The sequence below is a fragment of the Platichthys flesus genome, chromosome 3 (genome assembly GCF_949316205.1).
Source record: "Platichthys flesus chromosome 3, fPlaFle2.1, whole genome shotgun sequence".
Taxonomy (NCBI): Eukaryota; Metazoa; Chordata; class Actinopteri; order Pleuronectiformes; family Pleuronectidae; genus Platichthys; species Platichthys flesus.
The window spans coordinates 4,782,048-4,805,259 of NC_084947.1; the positions used below are offsets into that span (position 1 = coordinate 4,782,048).

The 23,212-nt window shown below is 43.8% G+C and overlaps 1 protein-coding gene across 3 annotated transcripts; it reads right to left on the reverse strand.

Annotated features, from left to right (window-relative positions):
• Positions 1-48: 48 nt before the first annotated feature.
• On the reverse strand, positions 49-22,413 carry camsap1b (calmodulin regulated spectrin-associated protein 1b). 3 transcript variants are annotated; one of them, XM_062381474.1, is made up of 19 exons: positions 22,010-22,413; positions 20,291-20,453; positions 17,251-17,513; positions 13,026-13,187; positions 12,245-12,325; positions 11,883-11,915; positions 9,040-9,181; positions 8,553-8,692; positions 8,357-8,453; positions 7,777-7,900; positions 7,440-7,525; positions 7,259-7,343; positions 4,768-7,075; positions 4,453-4,589; positions 4,150-4,364; positions 3,566-3,668; positions 3,339-3,448; positions 3,118-3,236; positions 49-2,544 (listed from the first exon to the last, which is right to left on the reverse strand). In XM_062381474.1, the coding sequence occupies exons 2-19, from the start codon at positions 20,451-20,453 to the stop codon at positions 2,248-2,250; spliced, it is 4,665 nt and encodes a 1,554-aa protein (XP_062237458.1). In that variant the 5' UTR covers positions 22,010-22,413; the 3' UTR covers positions 49-2,247. The 3 variants fall into 3 exon arrangements, with proteins under 3 accessions (XP_062237458.1, XP_062237457.1, XP_062237459.1); XM_062381473.1 differs by having other exon boundaries at positions 7,744-7,900; XM_062381475.1 differs by lacking the exon at positions 11,883-11,915 and having other exon boundaries at positions 7,744-7,900.
• Between the last annotated feature and the right edge of the window lie 799 nt (positions 22,414-23,212).

Consider the following 23,212-nt stretch of genomic DNA (forward strand, 5'->3'; position numbering starts at 1 on the left):
GAATATTAATGAGGTACAAAATAATATTTTAACATTTAAAACAAATGATTGAATTTTAGAGGTTTTAATACGCAGTAGAAACACATATCCTTTCTACTTTGCTTTAAAAATCAACACAACCCAGTGAGATTAATTTGTACTTATGGATGAACATGACATTTTCAGTGAAAGGATGGAAATAAAAACAGTGTTGTGATATTTGTGAGCTGTTTTGTTAAATGCTAAAAATCCGTGTGGTGTCAAAAAACAAGCAGAGAACAGAAAGAGTGAGTTTCACAAATGAATAAAAACAACAAATCAAGCCGTGAGGAAAGAACAAAAAAGAAAAAGTGTGACTTTTAATCACTGGAAAATTTATTCCGTTTCAGTGCTTCCATTTCAAAATAAATAGATGGCATGGGACCAACGATAAAACAAACACAGGGATGAAAAAATACACTGGTGTAACAAAAATGGTGACCAAATGCCAATACAATCTTTTAGTTAACATAAAAATACACTCATACGATTAAAGATGTTCCACCCGCCCTGCCCCCCCGCCCTCAAAAACACCACGATGCAGCAGATGAGAAATCAAGTAGTCTGTTGTTCTCGGGGAGAGCAGTAGTATCATATCAGCTTCAGGTGTCAGGATTCAAATCGTAGTGTTTGGTTCGGCCGCGCGGCGACAGCAGTGTTTTTAAAAAAACTAAATAGAGTAAAAATTCCCCCAAAGAGACAAACGGAAAGTAAAGTGCGTGTGCGACACTTGTGGTTGTTTTTTCCTCGAGGCCAACAAACGGTTTTGATGCGAAGAAGCACTTTGATTGTGTTTTAGAACGACAGAGGAAGAAGGAGAAGGAGAAGAAGAAGGAGAAGAGACGACGTGGCAGTGTTCGTCAAGACCTTGTCAGGAATGTTCTTTAATGTCGGTACAGAACTGAACCACAGGCGAACCGGTGACACGGCAGCAACACACTCAAACACACGCTTCACAACGAGCGCGTGTGTGTCTGTGTGTGTTGCTGTCGTGGGGGAAACACGTGGGGGAAGAGTGGGGGAGTTACACTGTATGAATGAAGTGTTCATGAGTGCACCTTTTTTTAAACAGGACAATCCAAGAGTGCCCGGTGGGGGGAGAAACCCGACTAAGGCCTAAACATCAGAGAATTCCTGTTATGATGAAAACGCATTAACGTCACTTTAGAACCACATCGCTTCAAGAGGAATCCATAAAAATAACAAACGCTAAAACAAAAACCAGACAAAGCAGAAGTTGTGTAGCAGATTCCCGTGATTCGCCCTCTTCTGACACCCTCGTGAAAAAAGGATGCTTCAATAAAAAGAAAAGGATTTAAAAAATGAGCTGTTATCAACTTATCTGGTTTTCCTTTTTTTTTGTTTCTTGCTATACACACAAACACACACACCTCCAGTGCTACACGATCAGCGTCGAGTTTAAAAATCGGTTGAATCAAAAGAGAGACGATAGTACCACGATGCGTGAAAGGCCAACAGATGTCTGGGGTGGAGACCTGAGGGGAGCTCCCCCCCACCCCCCCGTGACGAAAAGAAGGAGACAGTTCAGAGCAGCAGGTTGTTCGGAGTTCCCTGGTGAGGCAAAAATCGGCAATGCCAGCCTGATTCGACAGATTCAACGGTCCACGTGTGAAGAAAGTGTTTTTGACGGGACGACAGAGGGGCCGTCCCACAGACCTAAAGGGGTCGTAACAAAGGTCCCTTTGCGACTGACATCCCCCCCCCGATGTCCTCCCCCTCGTGTCTGAAAGAGTCCAGAGGAGAGGTGCTTCCGGTTGGGGGGGGGGAAGGGAGGATTTTAGTGCTGCAGCTGAGCTCTCTCCGTCATGACAGTGCTGAACTAATAAATACTTCATGTAAAAAAAATGAACATCCACATGAGAGAGACGAGAGAGAAAAATAATGCCACATGCTTGAGAGTTGTTGTGGTCGTCGTAGAAAAAGAAGGAAACCTGAACAGATCGCACTGAGATCACAGGCAGGAGAAGCAGATTCAGCCGGCATCATTCCTCTTGTTGTTGCAAGCACCAGTCCCTCAGACCACCTGTAACAAACACACACAAGTATTCCCTTTCTCTTGTTCACGGCTGGGGCCTCTCCTGAGGAGGCTTGGAGGCCGAGCGTGGCGGCGAGCTCGGCTGTGAGCGTCGATGCAGTCGATTCAGGACACAAGCGAGATGAGGGAGAAGATGATTTGTAAAGATAGAGGGTTCCGAGTCCGGCCTCCTGTTATTTTACACTTTTCTTTGGCACAGTACCCCTCTTGACGTGCCACAGGTGGTTGTGGATGGTCAGGGCGTCCACGCTCACCGACACAGTCTTGGCAGGAATGACGGTGAACTGCCTGCGGTCCGAGCTGTACTTGTACAGCTTGTCGATCATCTTCTTGCTGATGCTCTTGGGTCCGGTGCCGGTCACCTTCTGGATCTCCTCGGTGTCGGGGAAGAAGGAGTAGAGCGCTCGGAACTGACAGCCGCCGTCACGGAACAGGATCATCAGGTGGTTGGACTCGCACTTCTCCAGCTCCTGGCAGACGAGGAGTCAGAAAACAGATATTGTGACACGGAAATACAATTAAAGAAGTGTTTTTTAAGTGCAGGACTTTAGACTGAATCAAAGGACAAGAAATAAACAACCTGGCCAGAAAACAAGACCTTTCATGAGACTGTTTGATAACATGACAGACATGTTATTTTTTTTTGATTTACACGACCACGAAGTAGATTTTATTTTGTGTATATTGTCAAAGAACTTCAGAGTTGAAAGTGACATTTTCAAACATCTTGTTGGACTGAAACATTGTTTTCCAACTTCAGCTTGAAAAATGTAATGTCGTTTTATCCTGTGAGAAGATCAACACTACACAAATACAGTTTATTAATATCAAACTTGTTGACGATTACTTTTTTCTGATGGTCTTATCGATTTAAGGACAAAGAGTTTCTCAGTTCTAAAAAATTACACCAACCTTTTAGTTTTAAGATCATAAAGCTGTAGAGTTTAAGTTTCTGAAGATGCTCAGATTTTTGGAGACGACACTGTTTATTTTCACTGTTCATGTAAAGTCAACTTTAAATTTCATAAAGTAAACATCAGTACCTCGAGGATCTGGTTCTTCTGGGGCTCGTTGACTTTGCCGGCCAGGCAGCAGTGAGAGATGGCGTTGTGGATGATCGGCTTGTTCGACTTGGCGCTGGGCTCCTTGAACAGTTTGGGACCTGGAGGAGGAAGAGAAAAATAATCAGTCAGATTAGTTTCTGTTTCTAAATTTACTGCAACTTACACACAACAGTGTATTTGTCAGGTACCAGTGCACTAACCAGTGTATTCAGCCATGGAAGTGATGGAGGAAGCAGTGGAGCCGTTGTCCCAGTCGCGTTCTGCAGTCCGACTGTTACGACTTCCAGGAAACGACTCCACAGAGTCACAGCTTAAATGAAAAGAACAATAACGTGTTGAGATTTATGTAAAAAGAACTTTTATTAAATACTAGAAATCTTAAAAGCAAAAAATGCTTAAATTAAAAAAACTCTGAGCAGCAGCTTACCGCTGAGAGCCTGCTCCTCCAGAGTTGACGCTGTCGGCCTCGTTGGTGGCGGCGGAGGCCAGAGACAGACTGGATCCTGACTGGGCCGAGCTCAGGTTGTCGGCTGGAACAAGCAGAAGAAACAAATTTAAAACATACTTGTTTACTGTGTTTTTAGCAGTTGATTTATCTAGGGAGATATAAATACAATGAGAGAACATGACATTCTCAGAAAACTCAAAGATGTGGTATATATATATTAAACAGGTTGCAAATGTTTTAAATAAAAATATGGAAAGATTCTTTCCTAATTCTTGAAATAATCTAGACAAAAACAGGATGATTTAAAACAGAGTTTGAATTGTTTTGTTAAAGTGTTGATTCCTGATCAATTTAGTATCATTATGACTGGAAAACAACCACAGTGTCAGTTTATTATTTAATTTAATCTAAGAGTGGTAACTGTAATGTTATAACCAGGACAACATCCACTGTCACTATAAAACACATGAGAAAACCCTGAAAAACATCCTCAACAACAACCAATGTGTCCGACAGAAGAATGGAGCTACAGCTAAATGTCCAACGGATGATTATTATCTTACGTGTGGAAGAGCACTTGGAGACAGTGTCGCTGGAGGATTCCTCTCGGAGCACCGGCTTGTGTCTGTGTTTCTGCTTCGGTTTTGGGGTTTTGGGCTTCACATGTCCCTGCTCCTCGAAGATCTCCTGCTGCTTCCTCTGCAGATAGTCCTGCTTAATCAGCTCCCGCCTCGTCTTCTCCTCTTCTTTACGCAGGCGATCCTCCTCCGCCTTCCGTCTGGAGGGGAAATCAAACCCCTGCTTGTTAGCATCTTTTTTGGTAGAACATTTGAATGCTGAAGTTAATGCTGGTGAGAAGGAGTTACCTTGCTTCATCTCGTTTCAGCTCAGATTCGACTTCAAACTGTTGTTTACGTTGTCGAGCCTCCTCAGCTTTTTTCTGCTGCTTCAGCAAAAACGCTGCTCTTTTCTTCGCCAGCTCATCCTCGGCCTTCTGCTCGTCCTAGAACATGAGACAGAGAACAATGTTTTATCACTTTAAAGTAACGATATATCTTTTATGTTATTGTGATTAGTCAATCATTCGTTTTTGAATAGTTTGTAGTTAGAAATCAGCCATGAAATAGCCATAATTGGAATTAGGACTAAATGAATTACAAAAAACTAAAAACAAACATTACCTTGAAGAAGAAGCCCAGGCCTGACTTCTGCTCTCCATCCCCTCCTTCTGTGACGTTAAACTCAGCACCCTCCTCTTCCTCAGGATCCTTCAGGTCAGACAGATCCACCTCGATCAGATGGGATCTGCTGCGCTGCACCTCCTCTGATGGAATGTTCTCTTTCCCCGAACCGTCTGAAGAGTTGAGCTCAGACTCTCTCAGGGTGCTGGACAGGCAGTCGTCAAAGGAAACTTCTGAGGCCGTCACTGCCGTCAGGTCCACTCGGGTCGGCACACGCATGTTAGCCTCGTCATGAAGCCTGAAGTTGGCGCTGCGAATGTGGCCAGAGCCCGGCCTGTCGATGGTCTCTCCTGCTGTGGGGGTTCTGGGGCTTCCGGGCTGCTCGGCCCTGGGGGACCTGCCCCCGGCTAAATTCCTCATGTGTGGTAAAGTCTCTGACCCACTCTTTGTGGGGGTGAGGGTCCTGGACACCTGCCGGACTTGCTCCTTGGCTATTTTTAGCTCTGATGGTTTGGACCTGGAGCTGCGGCCTGAGCTCAGCTTGGGGGGTTTCCTGGTGGGGGCAGTGTTACTGCCAGAGCTGTGCTCCACAAAATGAAAACTGGCCCCAGACTTAGAGTCACTGTTTTTGTCACTAGCGTGAGGAGGAGGAGGCTGAGCTGCTACAGCAGGGGGCGACTGTACATTCTGTTTCATCAACATCTCCTGTTGTAGTGACATCTGCATCATCTGCTGCTGGATGCTGCCGATGGCGTCGTTCAGCAGCTCGATGGAGCGGCTGCACTCGTTTAGGTCCAACTCTTCCTCAAGATAGAAGCTGCCACTGCTTCCTTTCTTATCTGCTTCTAAGGCACCAGGCGGGGGGGTTCCCACCACCTCTTTGTCTCCCCTCAGGGCCTCTACAGATAGGCCACCTTTATTTGATGGTCCTTTTTCTCCATTGAGCTCTTCTTTCGAGATGGCGGCCTTCAGCGCACTGGGTAAAGTGTCACTCTTGCCTCCACCTTTCTTTACGATGTGCAGGAAAGCTGCCTTTCCCAGCTTCTGCCTCTGCCTCGCCGACAGCACCTCCATCTTCTTCTTCTGGTGCTCAATGGCACGTCGCTTCTCCTCCAGCTGCATACGTAGCCCGACAAGTTCAGAAGCCAGGACGCCACCGCTACCATCCCCTGAACGAGAGCATCCGCCTATGGGCGAGGAGGGGCTCTGGTCTCTTTTAACTCTCCAGGAGGATGACAGGGGCCCGCTGCACTCTGATCCATCTGGGGTGGTCCTCTGGGAGCTGGAGGCACTGGAGCGGAGGTCGTGGTTGCTGCCGAAGCGCTGCTGCTGAGCTTTGCGCTCTGCGAAGGAGGTCATGCGCACACTGCCACTGGCCATGCTGCTGGCCTGGGAGTGAGCGCTGAGACAGGGGCTGGAACGACCGCTGCCTCCGTTCATGTCTTTGTCATCATGCTCTTTCACATTCATATCCTCTTGCAGTTTGGCTGATTCTTCTTCCTCATCTTCCTCATTGAAGGCTTTCCTGGGCCAATTGGGGTCTTTAGTGGTACTCGCTTCGTCCAAATCCTCCTCTTCCTCGTCAAGGTCTTCCAGCTCAGGATCCAGGCCCGGGCCACACTTTGGTTCTTCAGCGTCTGAATGCAGGTAGAAACCCCCAGCTGGCTCTCTGGCCGAGGGGGCCACGCTGCTTGTGGCAGTGGGCCTCAAACCTGACTGACTCTGGCAAGGCCCCTCTGCCAAGTCTGCCTCCTCACCTGTAGGGGGAAGAGTTTGGTTTAGGGTGCAGGATGTTTTCCTACGAACTGCTGATGTAGATCCTTCTCCTCTGTGTAAAGATCCCCGTCCTGAGGAGCGGGGCACCTCACCGCTCTCCTCCTCCTTGTTTAGGCATACAGACTTCTCTTTAGCCGTTTTGATAACGGCAGGCATCAGTGGTTCTAGGTAAAAGCTATCCGGTGCAGGTTTGGACTCAGGGGAAGGTTTAGACAATGCTGCGGCAGTCGCTTGTGTCCCGTCAGCCTGTTTGGGGACGGCGGGAGATTCAGTCCGTGCGACTGCCACAATAGTTTTGTCATCATCTTCAATGTTGACTTTGGCCAGCAGGCCGTGGCCGTTGACTCTGCGCATTGCACCCTGCGGGGGCTGGTGGACAGAGGGCTGGTGTTTGGGTGTGACGTTGAGGACGTTCGATGCCAGGCTGTCTTTACTTATGGAGCGAGCCAGACTCACGCTGTCTCCAGAGGCCACATCTGCATCACCGTCTGCGGCTGAATGCAACATGTAGGGATTCAGTGTGGACACTGGTCTGCAGAGAGAGAGCATGGGGGGGAAATTGTCAGTATAACATAGAAACACATATCCATAGATCAAACTTTTTGACATGTTTACATCAGTAACTGCATATGTAAAATACATGGTTTTTGGTCTATTCAGCACATCTCTTAAGGATCTAAATATGCATTTGTGCTTTTTTTCTGTTTTCCATTACCTTTGCCTCTTTTCTGGCCATGCAGTAACAGAACCTCTGGGCTGTCCGTCCATCTGAGTCAGAGAATTTGAGCGGTTTCTCAGACCTAAGAAAAAACACAATCATGTATGTAGCTGATACACACAAACGGGACAGTTTGAATATGAACCCTAATTAAAATGAGGAGGCTCCACCATCTTACCTGCTCCATCCTCTCCCTGCTGCTTCTGTTGTCTCTGTCGCAGGGGCAGTAGTGGGTGGGAAGGACTGAAGGCTGGACCCCCTTTACTAAAATCAAAAAACAACAGAAATCAATCAAATGTGAGATTTGCCAAAAACCATACAAAGATGGACCACGTGTCTCCAATATCCAGAAATGAAGCTAGAGCTTAAATGAGAGAATGATGGTCACACACGGCATAACTTCCAATCCTTGTCGGGTCACTGTATCTGGTTAGCAGGATCATGATGGAGTGGAATGAGAAGCAAAGCGAGAGAAGACTTACAGGGGGTCAGAGTCTTCAGGGTGCAGGAAGTACCTGTTACAGACTTCAGGGCTGGTCTGGTTATCAGCCACACCAGGACTGGCCAGGAAGCTGCGCTTGGTGGCGTTGGAAATGGGCACTGATGGACGGGCACTCTTGGGCTGAGCTATGGCTCGAGCTGAGGATAGAGAGAGAGAATGATGTTGATCGTTAGAAAAGTTAGTGACCAAAGTACACACAGGATGTTTTATATCCAAATTATGACACAAATAAGTTAAAACACAAAAAAGTAGCTGATATTTTTAATGCAATATTCTATAAACAGGGCAGGCAAATAACGATTGTCATTATCAATTAATCTGGAAAATATTCCTTGGTTAACTGATTAATCGTTATAAATTCTTTTTCTTAAATTTTAGAGAAGCTGGAATAACACAATGTTTGGTTTTGTTGCTTGGAAACTGAATAATGAACAAATGATTATGAAAGTAACTGGAAAAAACAGTAAGAGGTTTAACTTTAAGAATGCTTAACCACAGTCATGCTGAGCAGCTTTGAAAGGTCACACAGGTTCGTCTGTCACATATGTGACATTTTCCTCTTGTACGTGTAGAAGTCACACTGTGATGCTCACCATCTTTAAACTCTTGGAGATCTCTGGGCTGGACAAACTCTGGTTTGACAGTTTCAAACCACCAGTAGAGCTCAGCGATGAACACCATCACATTGTGCTGCACGGAGAACACAAGACAAGACTTCAATACTATTTCTTGACTTTAATAACTGGTTCTTTTATGCAAATGTTCATGAAAACCCTTCATGACGGTTACCTTGAGCACGGGGGGCGAGTAGAGCATGTCCTCCGTTGTCAGATAGAAACTTTTATTCAGATACTCGTTGGCGAACTCTCTGAGCAGCTGGATGTTGTACAGGCTATCAGCGATGGAGGGCACTTCCTTCAGGCAAATGTCTGATCAGACAAGGCAGAGAGCAGGTCAGATTAGGACACGGCTCATTGACCTGACGGCTATAAATGTCACACGGTGACATCGGGCCAACAGGCCGTGTGAAGTTACCAGAGGAGTATCACACATGGACTGAGAGGCTGGATATTGCATTCAACGTCAGCAGAGAAAGATTGATGATCTTTAGATGCTTCAACAGCAACTGATAATTAATGTGATGAAGCTGGTGATGAAAGATGTGTGCGTGTGTGTGTGTGTGTGTGTGTGTCTGTGTCTGTGTCTGTGTCTGTGTCTGTGTGTGTGTGTGTGTGTGTGTGTGTGTGTGTGTGTGTGTGTGAAAATGCAGCATTACCATCCAGCTTCATGAGGTCGGGGCAGTAGTAGTGAACCACAGCGAGCAGTGCAGCTCCATCACAGACATCCCTCATCAGTTCCTCCAGCAGTGGGAAGAAGGCCTGCTGTCGGCCTGAAGCATGCTCCCGGCGATATCGTACCTAACCACCAGGGGGAGGGCATGACAGTTTATTGAGGGGAAGAAAAAAAAACAGCAGCAACACACCCCACCAGGGTGTGACAGGTCATGCTTTGGCCAAACCCTGTAAGTATCAGTTCAAGGTTCTCCTCGGGAATTTCAATGTAAAATATTTAAAACTCCTCCTGAACTGATCCAAAAGCAGGTGGGATGTAATAAAGAAAAGGTCAAGTGGCACCATTGTCGACTACTTCAAGGGAGAACCCTGAGGACCAGTGAGAGGATGGAGGTGAAGGTGTTCGAGCAGTGATAGGAACAACACAGTCGATGGTCGGCCTTCCTACGGCTTCCACCAGAAGGCAGCCAGGTGAAGCCCAGGCAGCGTGAAGCAGCTGACTGGGATGGAAACTGGGGTAATCGCTGGCCCACTTATGGGAAATGAGTGTGTGGTTGTGACAGAAACTCATTCACAGCAGATGTATTTTGGACACAAGCTCTGTGCAGCATTTAAGGTTACTCTACTTGCTTCCCACCAATGATTAATAAAATTGAGCACGAGACACAACAGACTCAAAAAACGATTAAACACTGTTGCACGCGGCACAAACACTCGACAGAGTAATAAAAACTACTTACAAACCTACATATAGTTTGGAGCAACACAAGTATAGATCGTGCAGGATGTCTGTACTGACTGGTACAACTGCTTGTGAAGCCAAGGCATATAATTAATCACCTTATTATGGGAACACCACTCCCTATGTCATGACTTATCAATCTGTAATTATCTTTATGAGAGAATAAAGCAGTTTTTAAGAAATGCAGTTGTAGTAGACCATAGATTGTATATAAAGATGGATGACACTTCTATACAACTTCCCACTATACAGAAATGAAGCCAAAATATCCCAGATGAAAAACCTAACTAAAACTAATCAACACTTAACAACAGTGTGATAAGAATTATCTAAAATGACAGAAAACATCTATGGAACCTTTTAAATATGACTCATGTCTCATCTGCTAGCGTTAGGTAGCAGGGTTTATGACCACTACTGCAGCCAAACACCAGGGGGCAAATCGAGACAGCTTGGCTTCACTTTTGGAAATGCCATGCATCTTTATATACAGTCTATAGATTTGCATTGCATTACTAAATATGTGCAAGATCAATGAATCACAACACATCTAAATCAAGAGCTCAATGTGCACCTATTGGCCACTTTATTATGTACACCTGTAAAATCTAAAAAGAATCCAATTCCAAAGCTGAGGAATACATTCTACCTCTAGAGATAATTGTGTTTAATTTGGATTGAGGAGGTATTAACTTTACCAAATAACTGTTGTAGTTTATTTTTTGTAAAAAGTAGAATATTTGGCATAGTTGTTGTACTGGATTGCATCAGATTGTATTTGTGTACCTTGTAATGTGGCAAATAAAGCCAGTGCTAAATACTCACTATTTAAACAGACTATGTACAGCACAAATACTCTAAACAGCAAGAAATACAATGAAATAAAAACATCACATTATTATTCAATGTTTGTTTCAGTAAAGGCTATTCTACAGAACTACAGCAACTGAAGAGATGCAGGTGTAGTCACAAGTCAAAGGTGAAACTCACTAACCCAACCAGAGGCTCTATTACAACACAACTGAGGGGAATCCCCTCCTGACTGAAAGGAAAAACTGTACCGCTTCAGTGAGCTCCTTTGGCTCCAGCATGCAGTGGGCCGGCTTGTGCCCGACATCAGGCTAACACACACACGCATACACATGAATACAAACAGACATAGTCAAGAGGAGACAGTGGGCACATCGGAGACAGTTTGTGAGAGCAGAACAGGGAGACTGGAGGAGAAGTGACAAGTGAGAGGAGGTGGCCGGGGATGGGACTGCAAAGCAAAGGAGCAGTGTAGGCATGGATTTGCTCTTATTCTCACACACACACACACACACACATACACATCATTACTTTTATCTGTGCAAAGACATAACATATTCCCCAGCTTCCTTACCCAAAACTTAATTCTATCACTAAAACTACATCATAACCCTCAAAAAGCCATTAATTAAAAGGATTCTGAAGATGTCATAATGAAAAGCTTGATTTTTACGTTTAACCATAAACTAACAGGAAATAAAAGAAGAAAACAAAAACTTCTTTAGCTATAATTATATAAACATTAATTCTGTTAAATAAAAGTTTACATATTGGTGTATATTGGCAAAAACGTTAACCCCTCTCTGATAAAGGCTCTTATCAGCCAATCGGCTTGACTGCGGACTGGTCAAAATATCCTCACTTTGGCAAAATGTAAAAAAAAAACTAAATTGTCCAAAAACTAACATCGGTCCTCTAATATATCTAGTTGAACAAGTATTCACACACACACAGCAAATCCACATGGCCTAGCTGAGCTTGAAATGAGATAGCACAGCCAAAAATAATGTGTTTTGAACACTTGACACAAGGTCAGAACAGCCTTACACGTGTGTGACATGTTTATCACAGGGAGAAAATAAATAAAATAGCCGTCAGCTTTCTCCCCCCTGCAGACACGCTGGCTACAAGCAGCACAGATTGAGCTTGAATCATCCACATTGGACATTGTGTGCACATCAGCTCAGAGCGATGCGTGCAAGGGGGAGAGAGGGGAGATAATGGGGTAATGGGAAGGCTGGGGGGGGGGGGGGGGGGGACTGGCATCCAACTTACAGGGACTAGCTTCCAATACCATTTGGAGGGAGACTATCCAGTTTGCAGGGATAAAAGAGGAGAGGGAGGTACAGATGAGGAACAGGAGCAGAGAGATTAACAGGTCAGAGGCCACAGACAATAAGAATTGGATGTGGTTCCGGTTAAACAGAGAAAAAGAGCAAGGTCAGAACATTTCGTATGAAAAGTAGAAATCAAGCTGTTTTCTTGAAGCACGTTATGGAAAATGGGTTTTTGTAGTAGACATCCACCTGGATAAAGATTTGGCGAGGAAAAGTTTCTAAAAGGGAGTCTTGTTGGTGATTTTGAATCTGTTTTTTAGATTTCCCTCCTGTAAAAGAAGACACTGGGTTTTATTTTACCTTTTGGTGGCTGGGGGATTCCAAAGGGTGATGCTTGACTTTGTGTTCCCTTTCCGATATTTCTCTCATCTTCATGTTGACCTGCAGAATAAGTCATGTTCAGTTCATTCACATGTGATCAAGTAGCACGTTTACACAGGGAAACCAGGTTATGCAGATAACCGAACGCATTTACATATTACATATTCAGATTTCACTGCTGCACTCAGATTAATACACAAGACGCATATCTTTCATGTTGGTTTTTACATAGTTTCCTCCATTTAAGGTTTAATTTAATTTATTTATTTACAGATAGATTTTTGCTCTCGACTAAAGATTGTGGTTTTAAACTTTTTTTTTATAAGTAGAGAATGAAAAATCTATTTATCAACATATTAATCAGGATAAATGACAGCACATGGGATTTTAAAGCATGAAATGGACACTTTCCTTTTCCCAGACAATGGTGTGGAACATTATGATGATTCATGGAAACACTGCGTCATGGTTTTCGCTGCCTCGGGCCGTTAACCCCTTGAAATATGAGTGCAGCATGAGACTGAGCCTCTTGTGTGTGAGTTGCTATCTGCTGGCCCGTCTCTGCTCACCAGTGACAAACAGGCCTCAAGAACACAAGTGAACCACTGTCACTTATGATTTTAATAGGAAAAAGATTATTCATCCAACATGGTGCTAAGGGGTAAATGAGAAGGAGCCTCTGATACTGACCAGTGAGACATTAGAGCGGTACAAGTCAGTGAAAGATGTAGGGGATGCCGTTTTGTCCCTGTGTCCTAACCTTGTTGATCCAGAAGACCATAGTGTCCTCCAGGTCAAAGGGCAGCTCCTTGGAGGCACTGAAGGTGGAGAAGCGCTTGACGGAAGCCACCACTTTCTCGATGCTAATCATCTCCACTGTGTAGGCCATCATCAGGGCATCGATCATGGGCATGTGAGAACTCTGAGGGAGAGAGACAGCGAAACAGAGGTCAATTCAATTTCATTAGATTACCTCCAGCCTTCCACAAAATTACCTCACAGACTACTTTAGATTTACAGTGAGCTCATTAGAGAATGCAAAAACAAACTTAAGGGCATTTATTGTATTCCCTTTATTCAGCGGTTCCACGTATAAATCTGTATCACCAGTGAAGACCAATGAACAGACCATAACCAGAGTAATTTCAGTCTTCCTTCTTTGAATCCTGTTATAAAAACAGGAAACGTAAGTAACCAGTAGCCACTATGGGGAGTGGATAAATGGATTTAATGGAGTTTAATGGATAATGATATTATCCAATTCCGATCTCCAGGGGGACATGCTGAGGTCCCTAAACAGTTGTGGAGCTTTAAATAACCAACATGGCTTAATCAAAGTGAGAATCTTCTCTTTCGCACAATGGGTGTCCAATCCGCTCTCTACATCCTAATATAATCAAGAGGCCCAGCAGGGGTGTCCTTACTTCAAGTGTCTTACCAGGTGGCAACCAGTTCAAATATTGATCCCTTGATAGCCACAGTGGGAATTTACACAGACCAAATACTAATAGATCCTCTGTCTCAGCTAGAAAAGCCTAATTTTGTAACTAAATCTAATTCTGTGTAAAAGTCTTCTACTAAGGATTTTAGTCCACAGCACCAAAGCCAGCCCATTACAGAACAAATATTTAAAGTGTATGCCATTGTTTCAGTCAGTGCTTTGAACATCAGGCGGAGAGTATAATCCAATTGGTGATGGAAGTGCTTAGAGATTATGATGGTTAACGCAACAAATGAGAGCTTTAATGAGCTTTCTCCACAGCACAAGATCCATGGGCACAGAGAACACCAGGGAAAATCTACTTCCAAACAAACCTCAACTATAATGTAGTAGACAGAGGAAAGCTAATACATGAAGAAAGGATGAAGACTGTGTGTACAGGAAGCTAAAGGCTGCTCTGTTGCTTTCTGCTGGGTCATTTCATTCAATTATCCAGTAGCTACTGTTCAACTGGCCTGTTTTCAAAAGGTAAATTAAGCATTAATGCCATGTCAGATAAGTATTTGTTCCTTTTCGAACTGCCGGTCCATTGTTCACGACCCATGTTTATAAGCCGTCATTTAAAAGATGAATACGGTTTATAGAAACATTGATCCTACACACTGAACACACTTTATCCTAAAAAGGTAAAGAAAAAACTGCTGCTACAGACTACAGATTTATCAGAACCATCGGAAGCAGTAAAATTCAAATGAATTTGGCAGAATTCAGCAAAAAAAGATGAAACGACTCAGCATAAAAAAAAGATGAAGCACATTCAACACCCAAGCGTTAACAAGTGTTTCTTAATAAATACACAAAAGAGCAAATCTGACAGATGTGCTGTTCATATCTTTTGTTCTCCCTCTGCCCTTCATGTGTTCAGTGAAAGCCTCATGGGGAGCAGAAGGCTGCTGTGGCCCCGAGCTGTGGTTGTGCACGCTGACGAGACAAGCAACGTGCACACACACACACAGAAATACACTAAAGTGGATTATAGAGTACGGCTCGCTGTTGCTCCAACAAAAGTGATGCTACAATCAAACAGTATTCCGGTAAAAATCATCACTCTGATCAGATCTGCACCAACATTATATGGGTTCAGTCAAGTCTCATGGAAATCCATTCAGTCCTTTTTGCATAGTGAACGTCAGTCACTGCTGGTAGTCATGACTGATAACAAACAATCAGGAAGCAGCCTTGGGTGTCAGCAGCACAGTTTCTGCCCCTCCAGACTAAAACGCAACAACCCAAGGGTTTTCAAAATAAAAACAGGGCAAGCACGCTATTTCAGACATAGTCTCAAACAAGATGTAGGTACGGGATCTACCTTATTCTCTCTCACTCACACTAGGAATACGCAGGGTCCTATGGAATCCTCTTGTCAAGTCAGCACATTGGGGGGGGGGGGGGTTCCAACAGTCTATTAGAGATAAGCTGTGTCCTGCTCAGGATTTTCCATCCCCTCACCAGGCTTTGTGTCTGGATGCTTACACACAGGCCTGTGTGCATTATTTTGTCAGGCCGCTCGCAGGAAACGCAGACACCACATCCCAGAATAGGCAGCCTGCAGAGGTTCCCATGGTAACAAAAGGGGTAAGAAGATGGCCGAGATCGTGCGAGCTGCTTGGTGTTCTTTGTATCCTGTGTGAAGTGCTCTTGTTGAAATTGTGAGACATCAGATCTCATTGCCTCTGTGACTTGGTGCTGTTGTTTCAGGTGATGACCCACACACACACACGAGGACATTAAACCTGTCTACGAGCTGATCTGTGAAAATATTACGATGATGATGACAACTACAGAAAGGCTCAGGAGAGACAAACCACTAGTTTTCCTTTGTAAAAACATATGACCTCTCTGAACATTATCTCCAAAATCTATTAGATAATCTATCTAATAAAGCAAGAGTGGAGCACAGTTGTGTGAAATGCTTTTAAACTGGAGCCCTGGAGGATTTTCTAATTTTCAAATGCCAACATTCAGCAAATGCTCTTAACAGGTTGGGGGGGAAATGTAGAAAAATATCACAGACAATAAAGTCCATTCTTAGAGGTATTATCGAAATGGTAACCCTCTTATGGTCCTGATTACAGTTCCTGTTCTGAGAGGGAACAGGCCTCGTATATGAGGATTTGTAGATTTTGTTCTCCTGAGCTAGATAGAAAGTGAGTACGAGTTAGATCAATATGAAAAACATCAGCTTAATAAACCAATGTATTCCGATTAAAAGATGGACCTTTTGAACACAAGGTTATCACAGTAATTCAGCTGTATGTTATGGTCAGAATTGACATCAATAAGAAAGAGGTATTTCTACTTCTCTTTACAGTTTGCAGGTTTTATATCATCTATGTTTGTTGAATAAATGTCTTTGTGGTTTTGACTCTCTGATAAAACACTGAGTCAACTTGGCTTTTTAAAAATCACACTGCAGATGAGCTCATGACACATACTATCATTATCTGCAGCCCTTAATTAAAAAGGTAATTATCAGTAATTAGGGATTGTGCTCCACCCAAACGTTGTGCTAAATGCAATAACACTGCTGCATGAGTGAGACGCTTTCTTTAATGTTGAACTGTTCACTCAAAGCAGAGTATCATTGTGTTTTATGGAGTAAATATAAGGTGCAAAATACTGCCACGGCATAATAACCCCTTTACATATTCAAATCTCAGCAATTCTATCAGGACATCCTCCTTCAAATGATTTGAATAAAAATGATAAGGGTGCACCCAAATCTGCCTCCACACACTGTTCCTCTACTTCAAACAGCAAAGCATGTCTGACACTTATACACCGCGTATAATGTGAAACAATTGCAAATAGGGTTTTAAAGAAGTGTGTCAAATGCCTGTGGTTACAGCTGAGTGAATATGAAACCACCAACTACTTTCACAGGGTTCACTGTGGTAAGGATATACAGCAGAAACAGGAAGTGATTGGGATTATAGAGGAGATGTGCAGAGTTGTTGTAGCGACCGATCCTGGTTCCCGTCTTCTCTGGTGTCAGTGCAACAAGTTATTTTTTGTGAAAGCTGCTGGAACATCAGGGTCTGTCTGGTGCTAAAAGCTGTGTGATGAACAGTAAGTGTATAAACTAAGGATGTACATTTTTATGTTATATTACAGATGACTGAAATTTTTTTTAACAGGGGTTAATTTTCACATAGGTGCAAACAGCAGCATCAACAGTAGAACTCACTCAGTCATTGCAGAGGCCCAGTGAACTGTTAAAAAAACATCCATTCTTCCAAGTTCTTATTTAGCCTCTTAGACATGCAGACGTTAGCATTTTTCACTTAAGCAGTGCGTGACCCTGCGACCCTGATGGACACGCACTGCACTTCGATGCACATGAGACTAAACTGTGTACGCCTTCAGTGAACACCCACAATAATCAACCCTCATTAACAGGCCAGGCGTACTCAGTGATTTATGCTCAGGCATTGATGAGGATATCTGTTTGTTTGTTTGTTTTTTTCCCAGTGCATCTACTCACCATTTTGATGGGCACACAGGCCAGGTCTCCATCTGTGACGGGCGTATCATCACTCTCCACGACATAAATCCCCTTTCTGGACAGGGCCTGAATGACGGACAGGTGGGACTGAAGAGACACTGCCTGCTCCGTCTTGAGGATGAGGGTGCAGACACGGCAGTAGAGCTCACAGGACAGCAGTAGGCGGATGACAGGCGGCTTTATGTGTTCCTGGTCATATTGATCTGTGTAGAATGGGTCCCTTAAGTCCTCTGGAATATGGTCTGCAATGGAGAGAATGGTGTTAGGAACGTGCTTCTAATGTAGTACATGCAATGCAGACAAGACACGATAAATGGGATAGCTTGTTAGTCAACAGTATAGTAAGGTATTATATTATGAAGCAGGAAAATGAAGGTAAACTCCTGGCATCTATCAAACTCTTACAATGTCAACAGACTACAGGAATGTGACAAAGTAACGTGCTTTCTTTCTTCTATTTGCTCCATGTCTGCGTCAGTTTGCTTTGGGCAAACATGGCCATTTGCAGGTGTAAGTCACAGCGTGTTGCTTCAGGAGTACATTAGGAAACGGAGCCTTACTGAGTCACGGCTGCAGTGAAAGCAATCTTCTCAGGTGACACGGTGGGTTTGGCTACGGTTAGTTTAACAATACTGAAGTCACAAAGACAAAAAAAGAAACTATGACCTAAACAAGAGATTCTGCTGCTTTGGATGTGAAGTCATTCTCAAAACCAGCCATGTAAGGGCATGAGATGAAGCGCACTGGACTCCAGGCATGCTCACAACATAAATTTACTCTGCAAGTTGAAACAGCACCAAACCTGTCCAAAATCCCACTGATAGAATTAACCCAGTTCTGAACTCAGCCTTAACTCCAGAAACACAGTATAAGCTCTGTGTGTGTGTGTGATGTGTTCTTAGCGTCTGCTCTGACTGACGGGATCAAGGGAGCCACTCGTCAGCAAACTCCTGCTCACAAACACAGGAAGGCAGCTACTTCCATCAAGACTTGTTTATGAGAATGGACAAAACACACAATCTGAGCTGCACAAGTGTGGCTTGTGTGGCTTTTATGAATTATATTAAGTCAATTAACGTTGTGGTGATGTTAGAGTTTGTATAAATCCGTGGTTCTATGAAGCCGTGCTACCAATATTGCTTTTGACCATCATATTTTTGAATCGATAAATACGACCATGTACTACCTCCGCCAGCATGGTCAGAAATATGTGCTCTTTAAATAAAGACTGATCTAATTATCTCTATCTATAAACTCCACATGCACTTCAACAACACAAGCCTCACAGATATGTTGCCTGCAACCTTACACGCATTGCAAATAAAGATGTTGTCATACGACGTAATTAACTCATTAGGCATAACACAGAGGGGTGTGGGTCATTCCTGGAGAGCTGCGTCTGGGTCTATGCTCTGAGTATATTAACATATAAGAACAGTGGGACTATTTGTGTATGAAAACAAAAGGGGTCTGGCTGGGGCGAGTCTTCACGTTTGACTTCATTCCACAGACACTGATTTTGTCTGGCAGCAGCAGCAGCCATGGGATGGAGGATGGGGTCTGGCAACAAGAACCAGGATGTGCTACAGCAATGTTCAGCCAACCGTGATCTGCACCACAACATCATCAGCACAAACCAGGGAGAGCGCAGGTCAACGACCAGCGGATGTGCCTATAACCATGACAGGCGCTCACTCTCACTGGTGATGCGTCTGGCTGTCCCTGAGGCTGGCAGCAGCTGTGACACATGCAAAGTGCAGCAGGACTGGAGAGCATGTGCACCATCATTAACCTGCTGGTTCAAAGACTTAACAAGGTAATGAGCAGTCACCAGATGCACCTGCATCCCTGACAACCCCCCACATCACTTGACAGCTGCAATTATCTCAAATGGAACTACGTCACTGTCTGTGTCTGTCAGTCGTTGCACAAGCAAAGTCAACGACTGTTCAGCATTAGCATCACAACAGAAGCCACACGAGCCGTGGGGCGAAAAATCAAATGGGCCTAATACATTCAGTTCCCATGAGAGGAAGATGATGTTGCCGCCCTCTGTGCCACAAAGCCTTGCAGCTACTGTAACTCAACATCATCTCCACCACAATTCATGGACATCACTGATCCTGCATCATTCTCAAGCACTGATGCTTTGACTGTCTGAAGAGTTAAGCTGTTTTCTGAAGCCATGTCTGAGTCCAGTTGTTGACATTTATAATGTGGGTGAAGGTTCTAAAAGAAAAGTAATACCAACATCAGCCCATTTAAAACATTTAGGATTTTTTGACATCCAGTGCTGCATGAGGGTGTGAGCCCAGTGGAGTAAGGATCTTTATAGGGTGCTCGTCATACAGCCACAACTCAAACACACCCATAAAAGGAAACTCCTTTCAAATCATCATTGAAATGTATTCAATAATCACCGGTTGCATCCACAGAAAAGACAGTGAGATCTGCCCTGCCCCTGTTGCTAATGCTGATATCATCTTAACATGGAGTGTGAGTGACTGGCAGTGCAGATCAGTATTTTCCATGCACTGCCTACAGTCTAGCAAATATAGCCTAAAAACTCAGTGTCTGTCACTCTGCTTGATTTGGGTTCAATCTCACCGGCCACTCTGTGAGAATGGAAGGATGTTGTGAGTCAGTGAGGGAGGATTCTGTTGCCGAGTGTCATGAGGGAATTAGTGTTGGCTTGAGTGCACACATACACAAATATCTCTTTCTCTTGGGCTCTTGCTGTCAACGTTTCAGCACGGAAGCAGCACACAATCTGCTGACCATCAGTATGTTGAGGAGTAAACCCACTGCTGCAACAACTTCATCTGAATCTCTAAAATAAATATGAGCATATGAGGAAAATATGCTCTGAATTTTTTAGGGTAACAACTTATTTTTGGTTTATAGTGACAGATATACAGATCTTTTTATATCCACAAGTCATAAAGACGACTGTAAATCTAAAAGCTGCACCTTGGGTCTTAGCGTTTGTAAAGGTTAAACATAAATTTACATTACTTACCGATGCCGTAGGCTTTTGCAAATAGCCACCGGAGGTTGGCAGCTATTTTTGCTCTGGCGGAGTCGTACATTTCCAGTGGTGTAACATCCATTGTGCCTTCTGCCACAGCCAGATCCACTTTCCTCCTGGTACTGTCCCCACCGGCACAATAATCAACATCCATCTTCAAAGAAAGAAGAAGATTAAATCAAATACCATGTTACAGTCACACTGCAAAGCCAAATAGCAGCTATTCACAATATGACAGGTGTCAAAGCCCCTCAGCGTGGCTCGTGAGCGGCTGGAAGTTCCATTAGACTGACTTTTGAATTAATAATTAAATCAAATCTCATCTCCTCTGGTGTTTGTTGATTGTTGAGGAAATCTTTCCTCTTTACATTGGTTAATTACGACGAGCATTTTGTGGATGACACACAAGTACTAAAGTAGCACCCTGACAGGAAGGATCACATTCATAACGGCAAACACTCGACAGTGGCAGGGAGAGTAAAGTCGCACAAAGCTGTCCAGACCCCAAGGGTGAAATGTTCCAGTCAAGCTAATCATGAACTGTGGATGTCTACAACTGAAGAACAAACTATTTGTGTTGAGCTTGAACCATTCACAGAAAGCACATTGTGACTACAAACAAAAGTCTGGGGGAACTTAGAGGTTGCTGATAACTATGAACACCTTCTGATAGACAATCTTTATGAAACCTTGATAGTGGTGTTCCATTTCAGACTCACAACTAAAGATGGTTGATTTTGTTGTCAGAGCCGACAAACTCAGATCGGTGGGCAAGCTGAGCTTTTGCTATGAAAGCCCCCAAACATTGTAACACTCAGTTCCTCTCTAGCTTCTTTTAAATCATATCTCAAACCATTTGCTTATTCAAAAGAGGTGGAAAGGTTTGATTTGCATTAATCTTTACAGTTTTTGTTTTGATTATTTTCACTGCTGTCTCTCGTGGGGACAATTAACTTTCAGTCGGCTGCCTTGTCTGGTTTTAATTTAGATTGTGTTCACTTCTTGATTCAAGTTTATGTGGTCATCATTCCTTAAAACAAGTAAAAATCTAGTTTACAGATTTCAAAGTAATAATATTTCATTGCCCTGTGTCTGCTAAATGTTTCTGATTGAGATGGACCACAAGTTGTGTTTGTATTATTCCAGACACCTTGAAACTGCAGTATCTGAGATAGACTTGTGTTTCTTCTCAGTACCAACATGTAGCTCAGAGTAGTCTTACTTGAACACTGCTGCACCAGTGGCTTTGTTTGGTGCGTATGAATTATAGTAACACGTCCAACTCATAATCAATAGAGACACTAACACCGATGGGAGGACGTGAACACACGAACACACACATTCTACCACAAATGGGTGTGTGTGTGTGGCTTGTTCCTCATGGTTTACCTGCTAAGTCAGCATGTGTTGTGTTACCTGTAGCATTACCTCAACGCTACCTTGCCCCTGTGTTGCAATCGGCGGCCCAAAGCTAGCTTGTCGGAGGAGGTAGAGAAAATGGCTAATTCAACAGATTAGCTTAAACAACCTCAGGGGAGTAGTTGTTGTTGTGGTCACCGGGTTGACGCACATTTGCTTAGCGGTGATGTGAGCTCAAGTGGCCGGGCATGCAAATGTGAAGCACCGAGCTAACTGGCTAGCTAACCGTTAGCTCGGCTCATCAGCCCCCCACGCCCCGCGGAAGGTGTTAGCTAGCAGGCGAGACTTTACCTCGAAAGGTGCGGCGTGGTTTCCCGGGTCGCCCTTCAGCTCAGTCGGGGGGAACCACTAACCAAGGACCCGCCTTGCTGAACACAAGAGACGCAGGAGCGGTGGTGGCAGCAGCGACTCATCGTAGCGAGCTAACGGTGCTAACTGGGAGTCTGAGCAGTCTCCACCCAGCGACGAGACCACGATCCGCGGCCTGCGTGGCGACCGCTCCACGGCGACACCTCCGTGGGCCGGGATGAGAGAGCGGGAGGAGAGAGCGGGAGATGGGGGCCTTCCGGCGGCTTTCAGCGGCTCCTCTGGGTCCGAGTGGGGGTGAAGAGATTCATGTTAATGGGAGAGACACACACTGGGAACAGGGAGGCTGCGCTTGGTTCGCGCTCTGCCCGCAATTATCATCCGCCTGGGTAGCGACTGCGCATGCGTGATGAGCTTCCAGACCATTAGCAGGACTGGTCCGAACTGTCAATAACAAACCAGTAACTGTCACTGGTAGAGATAAAGCACAGATTATTATTTTTATTTTACACGGTGGATTGTAGGATTGTTTCATTGAGTAGTTGATTAAAGAGCAGGAAAACGAAAGTATTATTATTTCTGCTCCTTTTCATTCAAGATTTGAGATTTGGTGTTTTCATTGAAAGTATTTTGTATGGTCGGTGAATGAAATTAACTTATGAATTATAAACACGTTTCTAATCATTTAGGATAACATAACGAAAACAAATCTCCACAGACAAACTCTTATCTTATCATATCATGAGCTAAGGTCCTGAGGAAACAGTATACGAAGAGTTTTTAATAATAAACCAGCTGTAACTCTCTTATTAACAAAGATAAAGCACAGACTATAATTATTTTTTCTATTTGTGATTTTTGTTTGACAAGTTGATTATAGTGTTCCGTGTGACTTTGACCAATGAGTCCCTCTATTGGTGAAAAGTGGTACAACATTTCAGTGTTTGAGTGTCCTTATGTGAGGCTGAATAAGCGACATGTGATGATTTGTTTGCCATTGGTATATAAATAATTAAATAAAAAATGTATATTGAAGTGTATATGGATTCTCTAACATACAGGAGTGTTCAAAAAAAATCTTTAAATCTTGGAATTTACTCTCAACATTTCAACTTTATTCTTAAACCGCATGTGAATATAAAATGTAATGTAAATACATTACTCCCTCTCTGTAGACTTACCCCCCCA